Source organism: Vulpes vulpes, chromosome 13, assembly GCF_048418805.1.
Source record: "Vulpes vulpes isolate BD-2025 chromosome 13, VulVul3, whole genome shotgun sequence".
In the NCBI taxonomy this organism is placed as follows: Eukaryota; Metazoa; Chordata; class Mammalia; order Carnivora; family Canidae; genus Vulpes; species Vulpes vulpes.
In genome coordinates this window covers 138,683,476-138,707,631 of record NC_132792.1, presented here as the reverse complement: position 1 = coordinate 138,707,631, position 24,156 = coordinate 138,683,476, and the positions used below count along the sequence as shown (strand labels likewise).

Sequence of the window (24,156 nt, the reverse complement as noted above, 5' to 3'; positions counted from 1 at the left end):
TAGTTGTAAATGTGAATCTGTTAGGCATTCACTGTGAAGTCCTTTTTTTTCTTTTTGGTTTCATTTGTTTAATGCTCAAAAAACTGTTTTGGTAACTCCAGTCAGCTATCCTTGGGCGCAATGTTTTATTCATATGCAGATTCGTGGGGCCTGGAGCTGAGCTGGCAGTGCCAGACTTCCTTGCTCACCATGGCTTCCATTTTTATGTTTTTCTCTAGGATGGGGCATATTCTCAAACCTGGTTTACTTTCTTCCTCCTCCTCTTCCTCTTCTTCTTCTTCTTCTTTTTTTTTTTTTTTTTTAAGATTTTATTTATTTATTCATGAGAGACACACAGAGAGAGGCAAGACACAGGCAGAAGGAGAAGCAGGCTTCCTGCAGAAAGCCCAGTGTAGGACTCGATCCTAGGACCCTGGGATCACACCCTGAGCCAAAAGACGCTCCACCACTGAGCCGCCCAGGCGCCCCTGGATTATTTTTCTAATCACTCACGTTGAAGTTCTCTCTTCTCTTAAACATGAATTAGCTATTTAATTACTGACTCCCTGTCAGCTTCTGTTTGCCCTGCTCCTTTCCATTGACTGCTCGGAATGTAGGGTTTTTCTGGTCCTTCCCAGCCTGCTGACCTTCCTGCTGTCACCGGGCCCTCTGAAACCATTCTCCCTAACGATTTCATCTCATTCACACACCCTCTGTTGACTATTTCTTCTCTCTTTCTCTCTTTTTCCAGTTTGTAAACTACTTAGAGGAAGGTAGTAGAAGTGGCAGCTCCTATACATTTAGGTGCATACTGAGGGTCAAGCACTCTGTCATCTATTTTCTCATTTCATCTTCATAATGCTCCCTTGAGGTACGAACCATTTTTATCATGTTTTATAGAGGAAGAAATCAAGACTCGTGGAGGCTAAGAAACCTGCTTGGTATTATGTAGTAAGTGACAGACCTGGAATCCAGGCCAGGTGGGTTTGACACCAGATTGGGTGCCTTATGGCTATATCGGACTCTCCTCAAACAAGCCAGGAAGTTGCTTCTTACAAACCTTATTCTAGAGTATAAAGTTTGTCCATCTATCAGAGAATTGTCTATGTGAAAGAGCTATCTTACAGTTAAAACAACCAAAAACCTTGAACTTTCCAAGCACTACCAGAATTTATATATTTTGTTCTTTTACACTGAAGATGACTAAGGGCACCTGGGTGGCTGAGTCGGTTAAATGTCTGCCTTCAGCTTAGATCATAATCTCAGGGTTCTGGAATCAAGCCCCAGGTTAGGCTCTCTGATCAGTGGGGAGCCTGCTTCTCTCTCTGCCCATTCTCCCAGTTGGCTCTCTCTCTCAAGTAAGTAAAATCTTTAAAAAAAATAAAATGAAGATGATTAAATGAATGTAAATAGTTAATTTCACTTAACCTGGGTAATATTTTTCATGTAAATCAGTTAACGTATTAGAAAAAACTATCAGAACCTGCCTAGACTCAGAAAATGACCACTGTATATACGTAAACAAGTATATACATATAATGACCAGAGATACCAGTGCTTTCTAGCTTGATTTTCTCCTGAATCTATGGGCTTATGGATTTGACCTTGATAGTTGATATTATCAGTAGTATAGTATGAGTACATACTTTGTACCATAACCTACCTAATAGACATGAGGTATGAACTTCCATAGCACTCAGTGCTTTTTCTTTGCCTAATTGTCATTGTTCAATGCTTGTCATTCCCATAGACCATAAACTCCATGTGGGCAGGGGCCATGCATCTCCTTGTCTCCAGATGCTGGCAGGTACTCATGTATCTGTTGAATGACTGATTAAGAGTAGGGGGCTATCAGGTCAGACCACCTGAGTTCAGATCCTGACCCTAACACTTGACTGGCTATGGGCAAATTGCTCACATCTATGTGCCTTAGTTTCCTCATCTGTAATGGGGGCAGTGATAAACTCTGTCTACTGAGGTCTTTGTGAAGATCAAATAAGATAACACATATAAAAGTACATAGCAAACACTTAATATATTGTTTACATTTTTTTTTAAATTTATTTATGATAGTCACAGAGAGAGAGAGAGAGAGAGGCAGAGACACAGGCGGAGGAAGAAGCAGGCTCCATGCACCGGGAGCCCGATGTGGGATTCGATCCCGGGTCTCCAGGATCGCGCCCTGGGCCAAAGGCAGGTGCCAAACCGCTGCGCCACCCAGGGATCCCTTAATATATTGTTTAAAGCAAAACACCTGGCCATGATAAAATACAGAGTTGAGCTTTTTCAGTTCGCACGAAATGTAACACATTTATGTTAACATTTCATGGGCAGGAGTAGAGAGACAGTCTTTAGATTTTGAATTTTAACTAGAATTTATTGTTTTCTGAAGTGTTGCATCTGTGCCATGATGGGTAGGCCATGAATGAGCCCCGTGATCTGTTCAGGAGATGGCCTTATTCAGATGTGCCAAGTCTGCTTTCTGTAGGGAGATGCTCACACACGTCTCAACTAGACATACTACTTACTCCTCAGAGATCTGAACTTGTTTATCATGTAAAGGTCAGGTGAGGTCACTACGTGAATAGATTTGATAGATAGAAATTGTTTACTTAAGTTTCGTGAGTGTATCTGTGGAATATTCTTTTTTTTTTAAATACTTTATTTATTTATTCATGAGAGAGGCAGAGACACAGGCAGAGAGAGAAGCAGGCTCCCTGCAGGGAGACCAATGCTGGACTCAATCCCAGGACCCCGGGATCACACCCTGAGCTGAAGGCAGACATTCAACCACCGAGTCACCCAGGCATCCCATTCTGTGGAATATTCTTAAAAATTAAGTTACTTTTTAAGTTTAGGTAATGTATTAATTTGAATCCACTATTCCATACCTATTTTCTGGGGTTCTCCATACTTGCCAGCGACACCTGTCCCACGCCTTGGCCACTTGTCACACTTTTCTACAGATGGCTCACATACTTATCCCTGCTGTCATATAGCCAGACCCTTTCCCTAAGACTCATCTCCTAACACTTGGTGGTTGCGTGCTTTCTCTGGCAGGAGGTCCCATCCTAGGCAGGGCCTCCACTGTGTCTTTCAGCGGGTGGGAGCTGCTGCAGACCTGGTGCACAGTTCTGATCTTAAGGAAGCGCTGGCTTCCCCAGAAATTGGATGTGGAGGTCTGGGTAATGCAACTGGGAAGTTGTAGATAGAGTTTACTGCATGGGACAGGATTTGACAAATGAAAGACAGGAGACAAATTGCTGCCTTTGTTTCTTCTAATAGAGTATGTTGACATGCAGTGGGTTCTATATGACCTCTCTGGAGAGGTCCTCTAGCTGTATGTCCCCCCGGAGCTGTGACCAGTTCAGGATCAGTAACACACACCTCCTTCCTTGATTCACTTCACCTTTTCCCTCACCCTTGTCTCCCTGGGATTCCAGTGAAGCATTAGGGCATAGATTTTTTTTTTTCTAAAGATTTATTTATTTGAGAGAGCAAGCAGGGAGAGGGCCAGAGGAAGACAGAGAATCCCAAGGAGACTCCCCACTGAGCACAGAGCCTGACCTGGGCTCCATCCCACAACCCTGAGATCATGACCTGAGCCAAAATCAAGAGTGGGACTTAACCTACTGAGCCTAACCAAGTGCCCCTAGGGCATACATTTTGACTAAGCTCTATTTTCTTTTCTTTTCTTTCTTTTTTTAAGATTTTATTTATTTGACAGAGAAAGCACAAGTAGGGGGAGTGGCAAACAGGCAGAGGGAGAAGCAGACTCCCTGCTGAGCAGGGAGCTCCACTTGAGACTTGATCCCAGGACTCCGAGATTGTGACCTGAGCTGAAGGCAGATGCTTAACTGACTGAGCCACCCAGGTGCCCCTAGGCTCTATTTTATTTATTTTTATTTTTTTTAAAAGATTTTACTTATTTATTCATGAGAGAGAGAGAGAGAGAGAGAGAGAGAGAGGCAGAGACACAGGCAGAGGGAGAAGCAGGCTCCATGCAGGGAGCTTGATGTGGGAATTGATCCCGGGACTTCAGGATCACACCCTGCCCCGAAGGCAGGCGCCAAACCGCTGAGCCACCTAGGGATCCCCTAGGCTCTATTTTCTAAGGAACCAAGGCTGACACTTAGTTTTGAAGATTTGTTTACATTTGTGTTTAATAACACATGGCTTGAGATTTCTTTTTTTAAATGTTAGGTTTATTGAGATATCGTCTACATTTGGTAAAATTCACTCTGAGCTTTGACAAATACATGTATTCATGTAACTACCCCACTGCAGTTGAGATATAGAACATTGCCATCACTCTGAAAAGTGCCCTTGTGCCCCTTTGTCATCAATCCCCTTCTCCTATCCCACAGCCCCTGGCAACCATGGGTCTGTTTTCTCTCCTTGTAGTTTTACCTTTTCAGAATGTCATATAAATGGAGTCATATAAGAGGTAGTCTTTTCAACCTGGCTTCTTTAAAACCTGGCATAATACTTCCGAGGCTCACCCATGTTTGTGCATATCAATAATTTGTTCGTTTTTTTTTTTTTCTGTACTGCTGAAGAGTGTTTCATTGTGAGGGTGTTCCACAACTTATTTTTTCATTTATCAATTAATAGTTGCTTGATTAGTTTTTTTTAGTTTTTAGTTTCTGGTGATTATTAATAAGTCTTCTATAAACCTTCATGTGCAAGTTTTTTATAGACTTTTTTTGTGTGTGTGATTTTAGGACTGGAGTTTCTGTGTCATGTACTAAGCATAGGTTTAACTTTTATAAATTTGCATACATTTAGTTGGCTTTATTTACAGAGCGGTTTCATTCCTCCCAGTCTCTGATGGTGTCTAGCTAACGTCATTAGGTAGAAATGTCCATTTAAAAGAAATCTATGCAGAATCCTACAAATAACAGATATCTATGCTCCTCAAGAAGAGGCTTGACTGTATCCACAGCTTTCTCTCCTTGCCTTGTTACAAGTGCTTCTGGCGCTGTCTCTACTGTCCAGGTTTTGAAGACACAGCCACTACTATTGCATTCCTACCAAAGCCGTACATAACATGTGGGGTTTCTATTTTTCAGTGTATTCTGAATGAAAAACTGATGCTCCAGCGTACATTGTTTATTTGTACACTTAAGGATTTTATTTGTACTGATTTGCTACTATAGATTTAACTTTTTTAAAAAAAGATATTTATTCATGAGAGACACAGAGAGAGAGAGACAGAGACACAAACAGAGGGAGAAGCAGGCTCCATGCAGGGAGCCTGACTGGGACTCGATCCTGGGACTCCAAGGTCACTCCCGGGCCGAAGGAAGGTGCTCAACCGCTGAGCCACCCAGGCATCCCTACATTTAACTTTTAATAAATTACCAACTGCATATCAGAGAGGTGGTATTACTCTGCATTTCCACCAACAATATTAGAGTCTAGTTGTTGGGCATCTGTCAGAACTTCATACTGACAGATTCTTTTCCTTAACTTTTGCCATTCCAATAGGTATTTAGGGGTATCTGATTGTGGGTTTAATTTGCATTTCTCTATTGAATAATGATCTTGAGCATCTTTTCATATGCTTATTTGTCATCTGTATCTCTTTTTTGGTAAACTGCCTTGACTGACTTTTAAAAGATTCAGATCAACTGGTATTCAAGCAGTGACATGATGAATATAATTCAACTGTGACTGTGTATCACTAACAAAACATTTTTACCTTTTAAAAACAATCCCACTCAGTCCCAGGTATATTCATTCATTCATGAGTTTGTTTTATTTATCAACATTCACTGGGTACATTCTGGATGCCAGTCAATAAAAACTAAGACTTAAGGAATTCCTTTGTTTAGTCGGGAAGCTCTCAGGACAGGGTTATGATAGGGGGAAGAGCTGGTTTCTAAGGAGGCGTGAATCAGCACGGATATATTTAGGGAGCCATAGCTTACTCTGATTATTCCTCCTTGATAAGGTAATTAAAAATTCCAGCAGCGGCACCTAAAACAAAAGCAATATCCTCACCCGTCCTCACATTCCGGGTTGCATATCTCCAGAGACAAATTTAATTATAGCTTCACCCACTGCGAGGGAGGGTTCTGGGAACCAGTCTCTGGATGCCTCTGGGGAGCAGTATGGAGCAGCTTCCCTCTCCGTGGCACAGCCTGTAGAAAACAGAAGGAGCAAAATGTCCCCAGGCATCTGAATTAGCTTTCAAAAGAATCTGGTCTAATGCCCTGCACTTTCCTTCTCAGTTTCTCACTCAGAGCCTTATCACACTTATTAAACATCCAGTCCTTAAGGGCACTGGTTGTTTTCCCAGCCCAGATAGAAACCACAAGGCAGAAAGGGGACAGAGTTGGGTTATTTTTAGAAGCATCTACAGTCACAGTGGAAGTGGCAAATGGACATAGAAATAACAGAACAAAAAAAAAAAAAAAGAAAAGAAAAGAAAAAAAAAGAATAAGAAAAAGAAAAGAGAAGAAAAAAAAGTAAATAACAGAACACCTGAAAAGCAGGAGGGAGAATCACGGATGTTCAAAATTATGAGATACCCAAATCATGGAACAAAAAGTTTATGCTTCCCACCAATATTACCCTCCAAAGAAGTTAGGTAAATGTGTGCTACATTTTTATAAACATTTACATGCAAAATGTTTAAAAAGTAAGCTCTAGCATTTAAAGGGACAACTTTTTTTAATGTGAAGATTTACATCTAGGAGATTCCTTATTTCTCTAGGATGCTGGGTAAAAGAAGTGTCACTATCTTGAATCATGCTTGCTTTCCAAGTGTTTTCTGTCTTTGGGCTGTGACAGATCTCTGGGAACAAGTGGCTTCTACCTGACAGGGAAAGATGCGGCTGTGAGTCACCTGGAGCTGTGCCTCCGAGTGATTGTGATCGACAGGGCAGGGACGCGTGTTTCAAACCATGTGTCTTAGACCTCTTTCACCTCCTTGGAGTGTGTCTAATTTACATGGATTGGAAAGGTCTCTGTAAGGTACAAAGACCTGCAAGATAGATGTTTTTGAAACCAGAGATTTCATGCTGCAGAGAATTGATTTCTTTGATTGACTGATTGGTTTCTCTGTTGATTTTTATTTGGTTACCTTTTTCTATGCTTTTCTGGGGAAGGATTTCAAGTGGGGAGGGTTGGTTATTCATATTCCTCATTTCAAAGCACATTTGCTTTGCTGGACCTTTGTTTTTACGCGTGTGTATTTCTGGAGGTCTGTATTGACTTCTTCCCTTTATCCTCACTGCCCACTACCACCCTCTGCACTTCTTCCTCCCCGCCAACTTGTTCTCTATGATGTGTTTGGTAAATACCCTTGGATTTATATTTCCTTGTAAAACATAATGTTTTTGTGTGCTAATTGATTTTCAAGCTACACAAATGATTTAACAGCATAGGGTTGTGCTGTAGGCCTTATTCTGTTTCTTCATTTCTCACTCAGTGCTGTCTTTTTAAGATCCACCTGTGCTGCTGGTGCTGTATCCAGTTCATTGCGTCTCACTGCTGCATTGGGGACTGGGGTGTGCACCTGCCATAGTTTACAGATCTGCTTCCTAGTGATGTACTCTGGGGTTGACCTGATTCCCTGCCGCCATAATCAGCACTCTAATTCACAGGCTCACAGTCAGGACTTGTGCAAAGTTGCTTTGGGAGTATTTTCCCAGGAGTAGGGTTGTTGGGTCACAGGATGTATGCATACTTAATTTGACAGCAAACTGCTCTCCAGGCTGACTTGACCAGTTTATGCCCGTGCCAGCAGTGCATGTGGATTCTTTTTTTGCCACCCTGTTGCTATGTAACATTGTCCTACTTTCTAATTTTTTCCAAACTAATAGGCATAAAGTGGCATCTTGTGATTTTAATTCGCATTTCCCTGATTTCTAATCAATGTAAGATTTGGTAAACATTCAGGTTTAGCAACTTAAGCCCTTCATGCAGTTTTCTACAGGGCTTCCTGTCCCTTTCTAGTGCAGAAGTTCCTTTATAATCTGTAATTCTCAAATTTTACTGGGCATATGAATCACCTGGGGATCATGTTAAGATGCAGATTATGATTCGGTAAAGGTGGCTGGGGACTCCAGATTGTGCATTTCTAATAAGCTCCTAGATGACGCAGAAGCCTATGGTCCTTGAACTGCCCAAGAGTAGCAAGGTTCTAGATGTTAGTTTGTGACTTTGCAAAAGTCTGTCCTTCCAAATTTGTCATTTCTCTGTCACCTTTGTCTATATTTAATGTAATGAAACACATCGATATTTTGTCTTGTGGGTTAGTGCTATTTGGGACATGTTTAAAAAGTCCTGTCATATCTGGGTGCAGAGTGATCTTCATCTCTATTTTAAATATTGCTTTATTTTAGAGAGAGAGAGAGTGAGTACATGAGTGGAGGGAGGGATAGAGGGAGAGAGAATCATAAGCAGGCTCCCTGCTGACCATGGAGCCCAACGCAGGGCTTGATCCCAGGACCCTGAGATCATGACCTGAGCTGAAATCAAGAGTCTGCCTAACAGACTGAGCCACCCAGGCACCCCTCTCTACTAACTTTATACTTTTATTTCACACTTAAGGATTTAATCCATCTGAAGTCACCTCTGTATTGGATATAAATCAGGTAACCAAGTTTTATTTTTCTCCTTGTAGTGAGCGAGTTTTCCTGGACCAGTAGTTCATTGTTTCTCCATTGATTCATGTGGTGCTACCTCCATCTTATTTCAGGTTCCCAGATACACTCTGCTTTCTTTTCTATTTCCTTGATTCAGATTTCTGTTCCTATAATAGTATCATACTGTTTTTATCTTTGTAGCTTTGAAGTATATTTTAATATCTGGAAGGGTCACTATTCTACCACAGTTGTTTTTTAAATTTGATTTAGCTCTTTGGGAATCTTTATCCTTTTAGATAAATTTTGGAATAGATTTATTTAGTTCCTAAAAAATATCTGGCTGAAATTTAGAATGGAATTGGATTGACTTTATATATTAATTTGGGGAGGGATATTGATATTTTTGCAATGTTAGGTTGTTTCATTTGTGAGCAGGGATATATTGCTATTTATTCAGATCTTTTCAAGTTTTTAAATCTTAAAGTTTTTCTCCATAAAGTCTTGTGGATCATTCTTAGTTATGTTAATTATAAGTACTTTACTGTTTTTGTTGCCTTGGAGAGCACTATTTTATTTCTGTTATATTTCCTGGTTGATTATATTTGATACAGAGAAATGTCAATAATTTTTGTTAGTTGATCTCATCCCTCACAATCTTGCTGACTTTTCATATTTGCTTGTCTGTGCTTTGACTAGTTTTTCTACGTAGATTATTATGTTGTATGCAAATAATGACACTTCTATTTTCCTCCATTCTTTTCTTTTTCCAATTTTAATTTTTTGCATTTATTACTTATTAAGAATCTGGAGATTTGGGGAACTTGGTTGGCTCAGTGGTTGAGCATCTGCCTTTGGATAAGGGTGTGATCTTGGGGTCCTGGGATCAAGTCCCACATGGGGCTCCTCATAGGGAGCCTGCTTCTCCCTCTGCTTATGGCTCTGCCTCTTTCTCTGTGTCTCTCATGAATAAATAAAATCTTTAAAAAAAAAAGAATCAAGAGACTTTACTTTTTCAGCAGTTTTAGGTTTACAGAAAAATTCAACAGAAAGTAAAGAGCATTCTCATGTATTTCTTCTATCACCCAGTTTCCACTAGTGTTAACATCTTGCACTGGTGTGGTACATTTGCTATAATTGACAAACCAATAGTGATACATAATTATTAACTCTAAGTCCACAGTTTACATTAGCGTTCCCTCTTTGTGCTGTATAGTGGTATAGGTTTTACCAAAACAAATGTATGTCATGTATCCAACATTACAGTATCATATGGAATAGCTTCAGTGCTCTAAAGGATCCCTTGGGCACCACGTTTTCACCCCTGCTCTCTACCCTGACCCTTGAAGGCCCCTGATCTTACCGTCTCTATAGCTTTGGCTTTTCCAGAATGTCATATGGTTTGAATCATATAGTATGTATCCTTTTCCGACCGGCTTCTTTTACTTAACAGTATGCACTTAAGGTTCTCCCATGTTTTTTCGTGGCTTGATAGCTCTTTTTTTTTTTTTTTTTTATGATAGTCACAGAGAGGGAGAGAGAGAGAGAGGCAGAGACACAGGCAGAGGGAGAAGCAGGCTCCATGCACCGGGAGCCCAGAGACACAGGCAGAGGGAGAAGCAGGCTCCATGCACCGGGAGCCCGATGTGGGATTCGATCCCGGGTCTCCAGGATTGCACCCTGGGCCAAAGGCAGGCGCTAAACCACTGCGCCACCCAGGGATCCCAGCTCATTTTTTCTTATCATGGAATAAATCCCATTGCCTGGATGTACCATAGTTTGTTTACTCATTCTCATTCATCTCAGTTGCTCCCGAGCTTTGACCATCTTGAATAAAGGTGCTGTAAACATTTGTGTGCAGGTTTTTGTGTGGACATAAGTTTTCAATCTATTACCTAGGAATGTGATTGCTGGATCCCATGGTAAGATTATGTTTAGCCTTGTAAGAAGCTACCAACCTGTCCTTCAGAGTGGTTGTACCATGTTGTATTCCCACCAACAATGAATGAAAAGTTCCTATTGTTCCACATCCTTGCCAGCATCTTGTGCTGTCAGTGCTCTGGATTTTAGCTCTTCTGATAGGTGTGTGGTGGTATCTTGTTCTACTGTGCATTGCTCTAATGACATACGATGTTTAACATCTTTTCATGTGCTTTTTACTATCTGTCTTTAATTGATGAGCTGTCTGTTCAGATTTTTTGCTGCTTTTTAATTGGGTTGTTTTTTTTGTTGTTGTTGTTGTTGAGGGTTTTTTTTTTAATATTTTATTTTGAAGTCATTCCCACACCCAACATGGGGTTCGAACTTACAACTCTGAGATCAAGAGCTGCACATTCCATTGACTGAACCAGCTAGGGAATCCATCTTATTGTTGAGTTTGAAGAATTCTTTGTATATTTTAGATACAAGTTCTTGATTAGACATGCATTTTACAAAGATTTTTCTCCCAGGCTGGAGCTGGTCTTCTCATTTTCCCAAGTGTGTTTTGCAGACAGAAGTTTGTAATTTTATGATGTCCAACTTAAACAATTTTTCTCATGCTTTGGTGCTCAGTGCCAGATCCAAGGTGCCTTGGACTTTTTTCCCCTGTTTTCCTCTGGAAGTTTTATAGATTTGCCTTTTCCATTTAGGTGTAGGATTAATTTTAAGTTAACTTTTGTGAAAGATGTATAGTGTCTTGATTCTTTGTCGTCGTCGTCATTTTCTTCTTCTTCTTCTTCTTTTTTTTTTTTTAACATATGGAGGTCCGATACTTCTAGCAACATTTCTTGAGAAGGCTTTCTTTTCTCCATTGAATTCCCTTTGCTCTTTTGTTAAGGATCAGTTGCCTATATTTGTGTGGGTCTATTTTTGGACTCTAATCTGTTCCATTGATCTGTTTATCTATTCTTTTGCCAGTATCACACTGTCTTGATTACTGCGGCTGTTTCTTAATTTATGTTTTATAACATTATTCTTCTAAAAAATAGGATTTGAGATAGATTGCAACTTCAGTTACATTGGAAACAGGACAATTTTAATAAAAAGATAAAAGTTGTAAAATATTAAACTATTGATTTTTCTGGCAGTGGCTGCATTCTTTCAAAAACTAGAAGACAAAGAAATATTGCAAAAGATTATGGACAGGCCTGGAGGCTTTTTACCTGCTGTCATTTATCTGACATTATTGAAAATTATACTTTCGACCGAAAAATTCTGAGGTTGGGTTATTCATAAATATTATTGTTTTCCTTTGAGTTTGTGGTGATTAATTATTTAGTTAGTATTGCATAGTTAGCTGTATATAGTTCATTGGAGACACATCTTAATATTTAACGATTTTAAGATTCAGACTACCAACAAATGCTTATTGCAATATGCGAGTGTGACCACTTTTTTTTTTTAATTTTTTAGGTCAATGATGCCTTCCTTCATGTGATACAGCGCAAATCCACGGGCAAGGTGCTTATCTCCCTTAAATGAATCCTTGCCTCAGCAGCAAACTCAGCATGTCCAAATCCAAATTCATCATCTTTCCAAAATACCTCATTTCCCTCCTGTGTTTCTAAAGGTGTTACCACTTTCCTTATTAATCCAGGTTCAAAGTCTTTTAGAGTCACCTTTGATTCTGTTTTCTTATTCCTTGTAATTAGTGTGACATATCCTTTATTGTCCTAACTTGGATGTCTGAATGTGAAAGGATGCTATTTGTAATTAAACCAGGGAAGCCAGGGTCCCAGGCAAAGCAGGCTGTATGGTCATCCTGTTCATAATGCATCAATGGCCAGGTTCTGTCATCCCAACCTCTAAGAGAATCTCTCACATCCATATCCTCTTTCCCATTCTGCCTAATTATGTCTCATTTGCTAATTCCAGTAGCTTCCTAACTGGCTTTAAACTACCGCCCCACTCCTCCATCTTTGTTATACATTGTTGCCATGGTGACCTTCCCAAAGGACAGCTGTGACTGTTTTTTGACTCAAAACCTGCAATGGCTTCCCATTGTCTACATGGTGGAGTTCAGACTCTTCGAGCTAGCCTTTCTTTATGCCCTTGATTGTGCCTGCTCTGCCTCACAGCCTTATGTCACACAACACCTTGGCCTCTCTGTACACACTTACAGAGATTCCTGCCAATCCTCCTTTGCTCTGCTCAGGCGGTTTCCTCTACTTCCTTATCTTTGTCAAACATAAGCCCTCCTGACCTCCAAGGCTGGCCTGTCACCTCAGGAGGGTGCTCAATTCTTCCCTTCCACCTTCCTGTAGCTTTTCTCTCAGGATTTGTCACATTCTGTCTTGCACCAAAAGGAGCAGTTGGTCTAATAGAATGAACACAGGATTCTGTATCTAAGATGTGGGTTTGAATCCCAGTCTCACCAGTTCAGAGGTGGTTACCGAAGCTCCAGGAGCCTTCATTTTCTCACTGGAAAGTAGATGTTACAGTATCTACCTCATAATGTTGCCATGAGCCATACATGCAGTGATTGGGCAAAGTACCTGGTGTGTGGTAATCTATTAGCAAATGCTAGTCACTTTTCCTTCTTTTTCTCCTCTCCCAATGTAGCGTTAAGTTCCTCGAGAGTAGGTACTGTGTCTGATTCACCTTTGTATCTCCCACAATACCTAGCACAGTGAGTTACCCTTATTAAACACTCAATAAATTGAATTAATTTTAAATTATATACAAGTCTAAATTGTGGGAATAAGTTAAGAATATGTTACCTTGGTAACAAGCCAAATGTCCATCCCAGAGGAATGGGTATACCGAATGTGGAGTAGCTAAACAATGGAATATTATCTGGTCTTTAAAAGAAAGGACATTCTGACCCATGCTACAATATGGATGAACGTTGAAGACACTATGCTAAGTGACATAAGCCAGTCACAAAAGGATGAATATGGTTTGATTCCACTTACAGGAAGTACTGAGAAGAGTCAAATTTCTAGAGATAGAAAGTAGAATAGTGCTTGCCAGAGCCTGGGGGAGGGTGGGCGACAAAATGGGGAGTCAATATTTAGTGAGTACAGAGTTTCAGTTTGGGAAGACAAAAGTTTTTGAGATGGATGGTGGTGATGGTTGCATGACAATGCGAATGTACTTAATGTCATTGAACTATACATTGAAAAATGGTTAAAATGGTCATTTAAAAAATCTTATGTATGTTTTACCACAATAAAAATGTAAAAAAAAAACCCCACAACATATTACCGTCACACCTAAATGAATACATTCAGGGAAGAGAACAGAGAGTGTGAATAGAGTGTCCAGCTTAGGCTGAAATAAGCTCCAGTCTCTGCTCACAGTCTCTGGTCTGTGGGGTGAAGCCCTCTACACTTGTTGATGCCAAACTTTGTTCTCTACTCCTCCTACTCTGTGAGTGATATTCCCAAAAAACAAGAGTATGGGATGGTGATAAAAGAGATGCCTGACACCACTACAGGGATAGGTGTACTTTTACTTATTCTTCATGATGTTTTATTCCAATAAATGTGGTAAGAGGCTTTGTTTTCTGAGAAGTACCTCAGGCCATTTGGAAACACCTGTCTTCTCAGGATCTCACCAAAAAAGCTTCTGGAAGAATTGAATTGTAAAATAAGGAGTGAACATTTGGGGAAAGAATTTGAAACTCAGAAAGTAGCAGAAGGAGGGAGAGGGGAAAGCCCCCTTGGGTCTCTTGTGGGCCATGTGGTACTTCTGTGAGGGTCAGAGCCCATGCTGCTCCTCTTCCACACCTTCTGGGAGCTGTGTGCCCTGAGGTTCCATTTAATGGTAAGCCTCTCCTTATGCTTCCCCCCAACCTTACTTCTTCTTAAAATGAGCTATTTTGTATTTAAATGAAAGTTGGTTTTCAAAAATATCGAGACACCAACTCTGAGGCCAATTTTAAAATTTCCTGACATCCTTTGGGATAATTGAAGACATGCTGGACAGACCCCAGGAGAAAAGGGAGACAAATCAGGATTGGGACAAGTGCACAAGCACAGCCAGGAGCTACCTTTCCCTCTATTCAGAGCTGATCAGTTGGTGTCACTAGCAATAAAGATCGATTGTCCTCAGCCCACTAATGTCAAAATGACTTAGATTGAAAGAGGCAGTCATTAAGGTGAGTGAATTTCATCGGGTTTAACAAGTATTGGTTAGAACCTCTAATGACCTGCTCTCTGCTTGCCATATTCCTGCTTCATTGGAATGATTTGATTTGAAAGCATTTGACTCATATTTTAGTCATCGTTTGGTTTTTCCACCATCTGAGCCATTAGTCTGAAAAAAGAATCAATGCGGCTCCAAGTGACAGCACTTATTCTATATTCACAGACTCCCCAGCTCTTCCTTGCAGGCTGGCTGCTGGAGAAATCACTCCCACGCACCTACCTCTTCTTTTCCACTAACTGTGGGTCTGTCCACCTGCAAGCACTTCTCTCAACAACCCGAGTGAGGTTTTGTGCTATTAGCCATGGATTCATCTTGTCTATACATTGCCAGTATATTTGCCCTTGCTCCTAAAGCCACATAGGTTGTGGCTTTAGGAAGCTATCTTGTCTTTAGAGCTATGGCAAAGACCAAAAAGATTTGTTATTTAGCAAGTGAAGAGAAATAAAGGTGTCCTCACATAACCACTTGTATTCAACCAAAAAATTAAACTCAGGAAAATGTACGCTCTTATTTCTTTCACTTACTTTGTTTCTCAGATTGTTTAAGTGAACCAATAAGCAGTGATTTTTCAAAATATTTATTGTTTATGAAAGTCATGTGAAGGGAAGCAAATTAAGCAAACAAATGCTGGCATGTCTCATTATTCTCTTCCTTTGGCATCTTTGCCACAGCTTATTGCTGGATTGAAGCTCTGTTCTGCAAGTATGCTGGCTTCTGGAACTTTGCTATTTTTGAGGAATCCCATACAAAGTGATTATTATTGTTTTTATTATTATTTTTTGCTGTAACTAGAAACCGTTTCCTAAACTTTAGTGAATTGTCTCATTTTTAAAAATGGTATTGTTAAAATCATGACATGAAAAATGTCAAATCAACAAGCAGTTTATGGATAGAAATTATTCTGTTTTTCTCTAGCTTGTCTTATTCTCATTCTCTTATAGCAGTTTCCCAATGGTCTTGCAGGCCCTTTAAACACATACACACCTATGCATACATACAGAGGTAGTTTTTTTCTTTTTAGAATTTATTTATCTATTTATTTGAGAGAGCGAGAGCTCAAGTTGGGATAGGGAGGGGCAGCAGGAGAAGGAGAGAGAATCCCAAATAGACTTCACACTGAATGTGGAGCCTGATGTGGGGCTCAATTTCATGACCCTGAAATCATGACCTGAGCCGAAACTAAGAGGCAGATGCTCTTAGTTGACTAAGTGCCACTTAGGTGCCCCCAGAGGTTTTTTTGTTTTAATTAATTAATTAATTAGAAAGAGAGAGAGTATGAGCAGGGAGGAGGGGCAGAGGGAAAGGGAGAAACAGGCCCCCTCTAAGCAGGGAGACCAATGTGGGACTCGATCCCAGGACCCTGGGATCATGACCTGAGCTGAAGGCAGATGCTCAACTGGCTGAGCCCCTGTTGTTGTTTTTAAAATAAAGGCATACATAGATTTAAAAAATAACTGATCATAGTATGCACAGTGTTGTGTAATGTACGGCTTTTAATCAGTAATATGTCATGAACGTCATTCCATATTAGTAAATATAGATGTCTCATTCTTTTTTTTTTTAAGATTTTATTTATTTATTAGAGACAGAGAGAGAGATAGAGAGAGAGAGAGAGAGGCAGAGACACAGGCAGAGGGAGAAGCAGGCTCCATGCAGGGAGCCTGATGTGGGACTTGATCTCAGGTCTCCAGGATCACACCCTGGACTGCAGGCGGCACTGAACCACTGCACTACCGGGGCTGCCCAGATGTCTCATTCTTTTTAACAGCTGCTTAGTGTTCCATAATGAGGATGTATATTTATGCAACCATTTCCTTAGTGGTCTTATTCATTTATTCACCTTGATGTAATAAACATGGTTGTGCCTCTATGTGCCAAGCTTAGCACAGCACAGGGCATATATGATGGTGAACAGAAGTTTACAAATCTAGTAGAGGAGACAGACATTAATTAAAACCACAAAGCCATGTCAAATTAGTGCCCTATAAAGTATAATGAGGGAATGTAACTCAAGGAGGTCATGAAAGGTATCTCTGAGGAAAAACCCTTGAGACTGAAGATGGAGGCTTCTAGAACATTTAATTCTAGGAATTTAAGTAGGCAGGGAAGAATCTTGTAGGGCCAGCCATGTGGCAAATGAAAGCCTGTGAGTGAGAGGGGCAGACAGAAGGGGAGTGGGGCTGGAATGGGAGAAAAGGAAGCAGGTGTTATGAGATGAGGCTGCTGGCAGGCCCAGATAAGGCAGGGACCTGTGAACCAGTTATGGGTTTGTGCCCTGACCTTAAAAAAATGTGATGCCATGAAGTGCTCTAAGCAGGGGTGGGGTAGGAGTGGCATGACCAACACAGCATTTTGGAAGAATCCTCCTGGCTATGGTGGGGAGAGAGTATTGGAGAGGAACAGACCAGCTAGGAATCCATAAAAGTCCAAATGGAAGAGGAGGCTATCTGGGACTAAGGTGCTGATGAGGGGAAGGAAAGAAATGGAAGGATAGAGAGCTCTGCAGAAGGTAAAAGTGGAAGAACTTGGTATTAGATTGGATATAGACAGGATTGGTGGAGGACAGAGGGAGGAAATGTCAAGATGATTCCTAGCTTCCCAGATAGGTACTTGAGAAGAAAAAACATCAGAAGAGAATTGGGTTTTGGCAGTGGCAGGGGATGTGATAAGGTCAGAAGATGAGGTTTTGTACATACTGAGACATCCAGATGTCAACTATGCAATTTTATGTATCTGCTCAGTGCTCAGAAGAAAGGTGTGGCCTCTCAGATACAAATTTGGGTGTCATTTGCATGGAGGTACTATTGATGCCTGTGATGAGATTGTAGAGGCAGCATGGAGAGAGAAGGGAAGAGGGTCCAGACCAACCGCAAGCATCCTTCCTCTCAGTGAGACTGTATTTTTTTTTTAATTTTTATTTATTTATGATAGTCACACACACACACACACACACACACAGAGAGGCAGAGACACGGGCAGAGGAAGAAGCAGGCTCCATGCACCGGGAGCCCGACATGGGATTAGATCCCGGGTCTCCAGGATCGCGCCCTGGGCCAAAGGCAGGCGCCAAACTGCTGCGCCACCCAGGGATCCCAGGACTGTAGAGTATTTCGTGACTGCATGGTGGACCACTGAAAGAGAGTTAGTTTGAGAGGGATAGTTTGGTGATTTAACATAAATCACAAGAGGTTATCAGGAAGGCTGTCTTGCACAGTGGATAAAGCATCATTCTCTCAATGGAGGACCAGTGACTCAGGCTCTAATTCCAGCGGTTTGACTTTGTGCTAGACTCATCTTTACAATCTTATCATGTCAAAAATGAAGATCATGATATGTTTTTTCTACCTTGCATGGTTCATGTGATGGTCAAATAAGATCATGTATGTGAAAGCACTTTGTGAATTGTCGTTCTCCTAACAGATTGGGAGGTTGTCTAGTACCTGTGTGTTCAAATTCATTTCAGAATTGAAGCAAAATGTATCTTTTTTCAGCATTTGTTGGGCTGACATGGAGCAAAGGAATGGTTTGATTTTTTAAAAGCATCTCTCAAATATTTCTGCACTCTATTTTAGCTGAAGTCATTGTGCTCTTTTATATAGAATAATGGACAAAGTGATGCACGCCTGATGATCTGATGTACCTCAAAGACATACAGAAGCAGACAAGGTCTAGAGAAGGACACCTAAATTGATCCAGAGGGTAGAAAGGGTTCTTTTGTGAGGGATGATAAAAGAATTAGGGCTCTTCATTCTGGAAAGACACAGGCTGAGAGGGGAAGATGATTGAAATTTTTAAAATAATGAAAATCATAGGATAAAAATATGAACTTATTAAATCCCAGAGCTAGGGACAACTTTATCATTTTAAAGAAATAGTTTTAGGGCAAAGTAAAAATAGCACTTTGTTACATAGGAATAGTACACATATGGAACTTACTACTCTTAAAGATTGCTAGGATCAAAATCGAACATAAGAGAAAGATGTGTATTGGAAGATGGATTCATAGGAGATTATAAAATGAAATTAAAACAATTTGGGCGGTGCCTGGGTGGCTCAGTTGGTTAAGCATCTTCCTTCAGCTCAGGTCATGGTCTCAGGATGGAACCCTGAGTTGGTTTCTCTGCTCAGTGGGGAGACTGCTTCTCCCTCTCCCTCTGCTCCTGCCCTCTCTCTCAAATAAATAAATGAAATCTTAAAAAAAAAAAAAAACCAAAAAAACAACTGGGTAAATCTCCCTGATCTTGGAGGATGGCACCATAGAGCATGGCCATGAAGTTTTCCTGTACCCATCTAGCGTCCTTGTCCAGATCAAGATTCCTGAGTGGATGTGCCAGAGAGGATAAAGCATAGAGTTGGAGCTCAGCTGGCCTGGCTGCAAGTCTTACCTCTCTGACCCTAGGGAGTCACTTCTTTTTTTTTTTTTTTTGTACCTCAGTTTCCTAATCTGCAAAAAGAAAAAAAAGGTAATATCAACATTGAAACCTGCCTAACTATTGTGAGAGATTCAGCTGAAGGGATGTCTGTGAAAGTGTTTTGTAGTTGGTAAACATATTCATATGGGCATGAGAATTTCCACTTTTATTGTTGCATTGCCAATTCCATTTCCTTTAGGTGGGTTGCCCTTCACCTTGTCCTTCCTGAATCGGGCCTCATTAGGGAGCAGTGTTTCCCAGCTCAGAAAAGAAGAACTCAGAGGGCAGGGACAATCCCTCGTCCTTGAGGAAAGGGGACAGTGGGCAGATTGCTCTTCTTTCACCCCCTTTTCCTCTCTGAAGGTGGAGAAGTAACGATAAATAATAGGTAAGGAGACCTTTAAGCATCTTTCTCCTTTGGATGTTTTGGGTAGTAAGATGCCACCTAAAAACTGGGGTGTTCTTGCCTGGCTCAGTTGGTAGAATATGCGACTCTTGGTCTCGGGGTTGTGAGTTTGAGCCCCATGTTGGGTGTAGAGATTAAACAATGAAATCTTAAAAAAGAATTGAGAACAAACAAAAACCCTGGGGTGTTCCAGTGACTTCGAGGGTTCTTGCAGATCTTAGGAAAACTAAAAAAGATGAGGACAGGGCCGAGTGAGAAAACCATGAGGACTGTTTTTTTAATAGCATCTATAGGTTTAGAATTTAAGGGAGAGAGAAAAGTAACGATTCTGAAATTTCCTTTCAAGACGGCCATTGCAGTTGGCTCTGCCGGAAAGCCAATGGAGAGCTGGAGGGAGAGTGTGTCTTGCCTGGAGGGTCTTCTGGATCTCATGTGTATCCCTAGGGAATCTGACTTTGGCAGAGGAGATCCAGGAACAGCAGGAAGAGAGAACTGATAACAAATAACCTTCTTTTTTAAAAAAAGATTTTATTTATTTGAGAGAGAGAGAGAGAGAGAGAGAGCATACAAGCAAGGGGAGCAGCAGAAGGAGAGGACATAAGAAGAGAGAGAGGGGAAGCAGACTCCCTGCTAGGCAGGGAGCCCAATGTGGGGCTTGATCCCAGGACCCGGGGATTGTGACCTGAGCCAAAGGCAGACGCTTTAGGCATCTGAGCCATCCAGGCGCCCCATCAAATAACTTCTCGGCAAATATGAACTACTTTGCCTGGCTTCCAAGCACTCCACCATACAACCTCCCCTGACCTCATTTCCTATAAGTCCTAGTGGAAGGAGAAAGGCCCACAGCCAAGACAGCTCTGGATTTGAATTTTGGCCTCAGCACTAATTAGCTGTGCAGGCTCAGCTTCCAGTCCACAAAATGATGGTAATAGTAACCCCTCTATCCTTGAGTTGCAGTGAGGTCAAATGAGGTTATATTTGTGAAGCACTTAGTCAAGAGCCTGGCACATCATGGGCCCTAAATAAACATCGGCTTTTGTCATGATCTATCAGTCCTCTCCTCTAAGGAGATGGATTGTTAGATGATGAGCTCCGTGAATGTGGGGACCAGGATGGGCTTTGCTCATGTGTGTCTGGTGCACATACACAGCGCCCAAAGAAATGAATTTCTTTGCACCAGGCTCCCGTCATTCCCTTTCCATGCAAGTTATATCCATTCAGGACCCCCACTGAAGGCTCATTTCCTCTGTGAAACCAGCTCATTTTCATCTTGTTCTCATAGAAACTCCCATAGCACACAATGTAGCTTTAGAGAGCTGTGGATTTGCATCGTTGTCTCATTGCATGGTTTCTGTTAGTCTTAGCCTCCAACGATGTTCAGCATTTAGTGAACATTTGCTATGATCAGGGTCTTGGTTTATACATAGATACAACTAGCAAATAAGTTCCTTAGTCTCAGGACCTTTATCTGACACTTTCCTCCCCGCCTGGAACCCCGTGTAGGAAAGTGCCCTTCTCACTATTCTTACATGCTGCTTTGGGCACGTGACACAGTGGGACCTTTCACTTTGAGGTCCTGGGAGACATATTTGCTGGCACTTAGGGTTTCTTCATTCCTTGTGTCTTTGAGTTGATGTGAAAGCTGTGCAGGGGGGTTATATTATGGCTCATTTGTCTCAAAAAACATAAAGCAATACCCAGAACATTTTTATTTCTCATAAGAGCATCATTCACATGTCAATCGGTGCCACTTTCACATTATAGAGAATAATTGCTTTCCTTTTGTCCTGAAATATGCAAAAGCTGGTGGTAGAAGCTGGACGAGGTGCATTGAATCCCTTTCTCCATTACTTCTTTGAAAAAGAATCAAGGGCAATGTCTTTTTTGAAGGCAGGTCTGGGGAAGTAGCACCAGCACCTGTACATCTCCTGCCTTCAGTCTTTGCTCCTGTCTCGGGTTTACTTTCTGATGTAGATTCCAGGCCACCGTTCTCAGTGCTGATGGAGCCAGGAACCACCGTGACCCACCAGGGACGCCTCCCTGCAGCTTCGAAGTCAGGGGCTATAACCTAGCTGTTCCCATTGAACAGCTCCCTTTTGACTTCAGCTTGTAAAATTTCTGATACTTTTTTTTTTTCATTTTTATCCTCTCCTTTTCTTTAAAGGTTATTTTTAAGTTAAAAATAACCATAAGGAGACCTTGTGATCCTCTTCTCACTGCCCCAGATATTTTAAGAGCTGGAGGAATGACAGCAGCTCATCATCTGGGGATACAGGCTGGCTCTCAGGAGCCAATTAGCCAAATGTAATAATAAAATATTCATCCTATTTCCCACACATAAAACACTCTCCTTGTTTTCTTGCCAATCCAAACTCTACTCACCCTTCAATGCATTGTACACAAAGCCATGGACTTGAGGATAAAAGATTGGGTTCAGTCCCTAACTTGGCACAAGCTGTCTGACCTTGAGCAAGTCGCTTTACGTGTGAGGACCTTGGTTTCTTCCCCTGGAAAACTGAGATGCTGACTGCCTCGGAGAGTGAGGATTGAAGACTTTGGGTCCAGCCCAGTGCCTGGGGTACACAAAACAAATTCCCAGGAAATACTTATCAAACTCCAGAAAGCCCGATTTGAGTAACCCTGGAATCATTAATTTCTCCTATTTGGAGATTTCTGTATTACTGAGCCTATCTATGCCATACAATTTAACAGTTAACTGGAACTTGTCTTTAATATGTGGCTCTAGTGTTTTCACATCCTTAACTGGTGGATAGGTTCTTTGCAGGATGGTGCCACACGTTTTATTTTTCTTGTGTCAATGTTGCAATAATAGGTACTTAGTCCTTGATCATTGATTGATATACATCATCCATCTTACTAAATTTGGGTTCTGTAGCATACCAGAGGTTATTTCCTTTGTCTTTATCTCTCCAATTTCACTGCCTGATGCTAATAGTGAGATGGTAGGAAATCTTTTAGGCTTTCATTATCTTGTCAATTTTTAGCTTCTCATCAAATGTGTGCTATTCATTTGTTCAGGATACTGCTGACCTGCCATAAACACAAAGTTTTTTGAATTGCTTATCCACTATAAGGATGGGTTTCCACTGAATCAGCTTTGTTTTCTCACTCAGACAGAGTTGAGGACAGCCCACCAAGCTACATATGTGTCTGGTGAGACTTCCCTTTTTCTGCCCTGGAACTGAGGTCTCTAAAGCAGGCCTATAGCTTGCCCTCTTTTGTGGTGACAGGCTCTCAGTGCATTTAAAGAGTTATTTATTTGGTAGAGAGAGCGAGTGAGCAGGGGGAGAGGCAGAGGGAGAGAGAGAATCTTGAAGCAGACATCCCACTTGAGTGTGGAGCCTGATGCAGGGCTCAATCTCATGACCCTGAGACCATGGCTTGTGCAGAAATCAAGAGTTGGCTACTTAACCAATGGAGTCACCCAGGTGCCAATGGCTTTAATAGCAGCCCCAAGAGCACGTATTCTTTGGGTAAGGACACTGCCTCAGCTGTCACATCACCTCCATGAATGGTTGTGGTTCAGTTGTGTACCCCCAACAAAAAGGTGTGTTGAAATCCTAGCCCTCAGTACCCATGACTATGACCCTTTAAAAAAATATTTTATTTATTTATTTATTCATGAGAGACATACACACACACACACACAGAGGCACAGACACAGGCAGAGGGAGAAGCAGGCTCCATGCAGGGAGCCTGATGTGGGACTTGATCCTGGATCTCCAGGATCACACCCTGGGCTGAAGGCAGTGCTAACTGCTGAGCCACCCGGGCTGCCCCCCATGACTATGACCTTATTTGGAGATAGGGTCTCTGTAAATGTAATCAAGTTAAGAAGAAGTCACACTGGATTAGAATGGCCCTAACCCAATGATTGCTATTCTTATAAGCAGAGAGAGACTTGGACACAGAAGAGGATGCCCATGTGAAGACAGGCACAGAAACTGGGGTGATGCAGCCATGAGTCAAAGGCTGCCAGGGGTTTATGGGGGCCACCAGAACCTAGGAAAAGGCAAGGACAGATTCTCCCCTAGAGTCTTCAGAGGGAGCATGGCCCTGATGATACTTTGATTTCAGACTTCAGAACTATGAAAAAATAAATTCTTATTATTTTAAGCCACCAAGTTTGGGATAATTTGTTACAGCAGCCTTAGGAAACTAATACACTACCTAAGAGTCTAAATATAATACAAAAGGGAGGCTTTAATTAAAGACAATTACCCATCTTCCCCTACAAGGCCTTGCTACCAATCCCATCATATCTTGTGATTACCCTTGTGATTCCCTCAATCCAACACTCCTGGGCCTCCTTCCCCACATGGCTCTGTACAGATCCTTATTTGGCTTTATCTCCCACCCTCTGACCCCCACACCCTCCCACTATGTCCTCAACCTCTTCTCTGAATGTCCCTCTCACCATTCTGCTCAGACTGATACCCGGCTCACTCCTCAGGACGTGGACATACCCCTCAAAAGTCCAGGGCTTGATGGTAGGGCAGATGTCGCTTCTCCTCGTGGCCACTCCTGGACCATTGTTCATCCCTGAAACCTCCCCACCAGCTCTGAAGGACAGGCCATCCATTTTCCATAAGCCTCTCACGTTGGGACAGCC

At 41.5% G+C, this 24,156-nt stretch overlaps 1 protein-coding gene across 1 annotated transcript in view; it reads left to right on the top strand.

Moving 5' to 3' along the window:
- The window catches only part of LOC112921844 (quinone oxidoreductase-like protein 2), a 28,689-nt gene extending 15,456 nt beyond the window's left edge, over nt 1-13,233 (top strand). Inside the window, exon 9 of the mRNA XM_026001240.2 lies at nt 11,967-13,233. Coding sequence (XP_025857025.1) covers nt 11,967-12,035 — 69 coding nt within the window. The 3' untranslated portion in view covers nt 12,036-13,233. The remainder of the gene's footprint in view (nt 1-11,966) is intronic.
- The last annotated feature ends 10,923 nt before the right edge of the window (nt 13,234-24,156 follow it).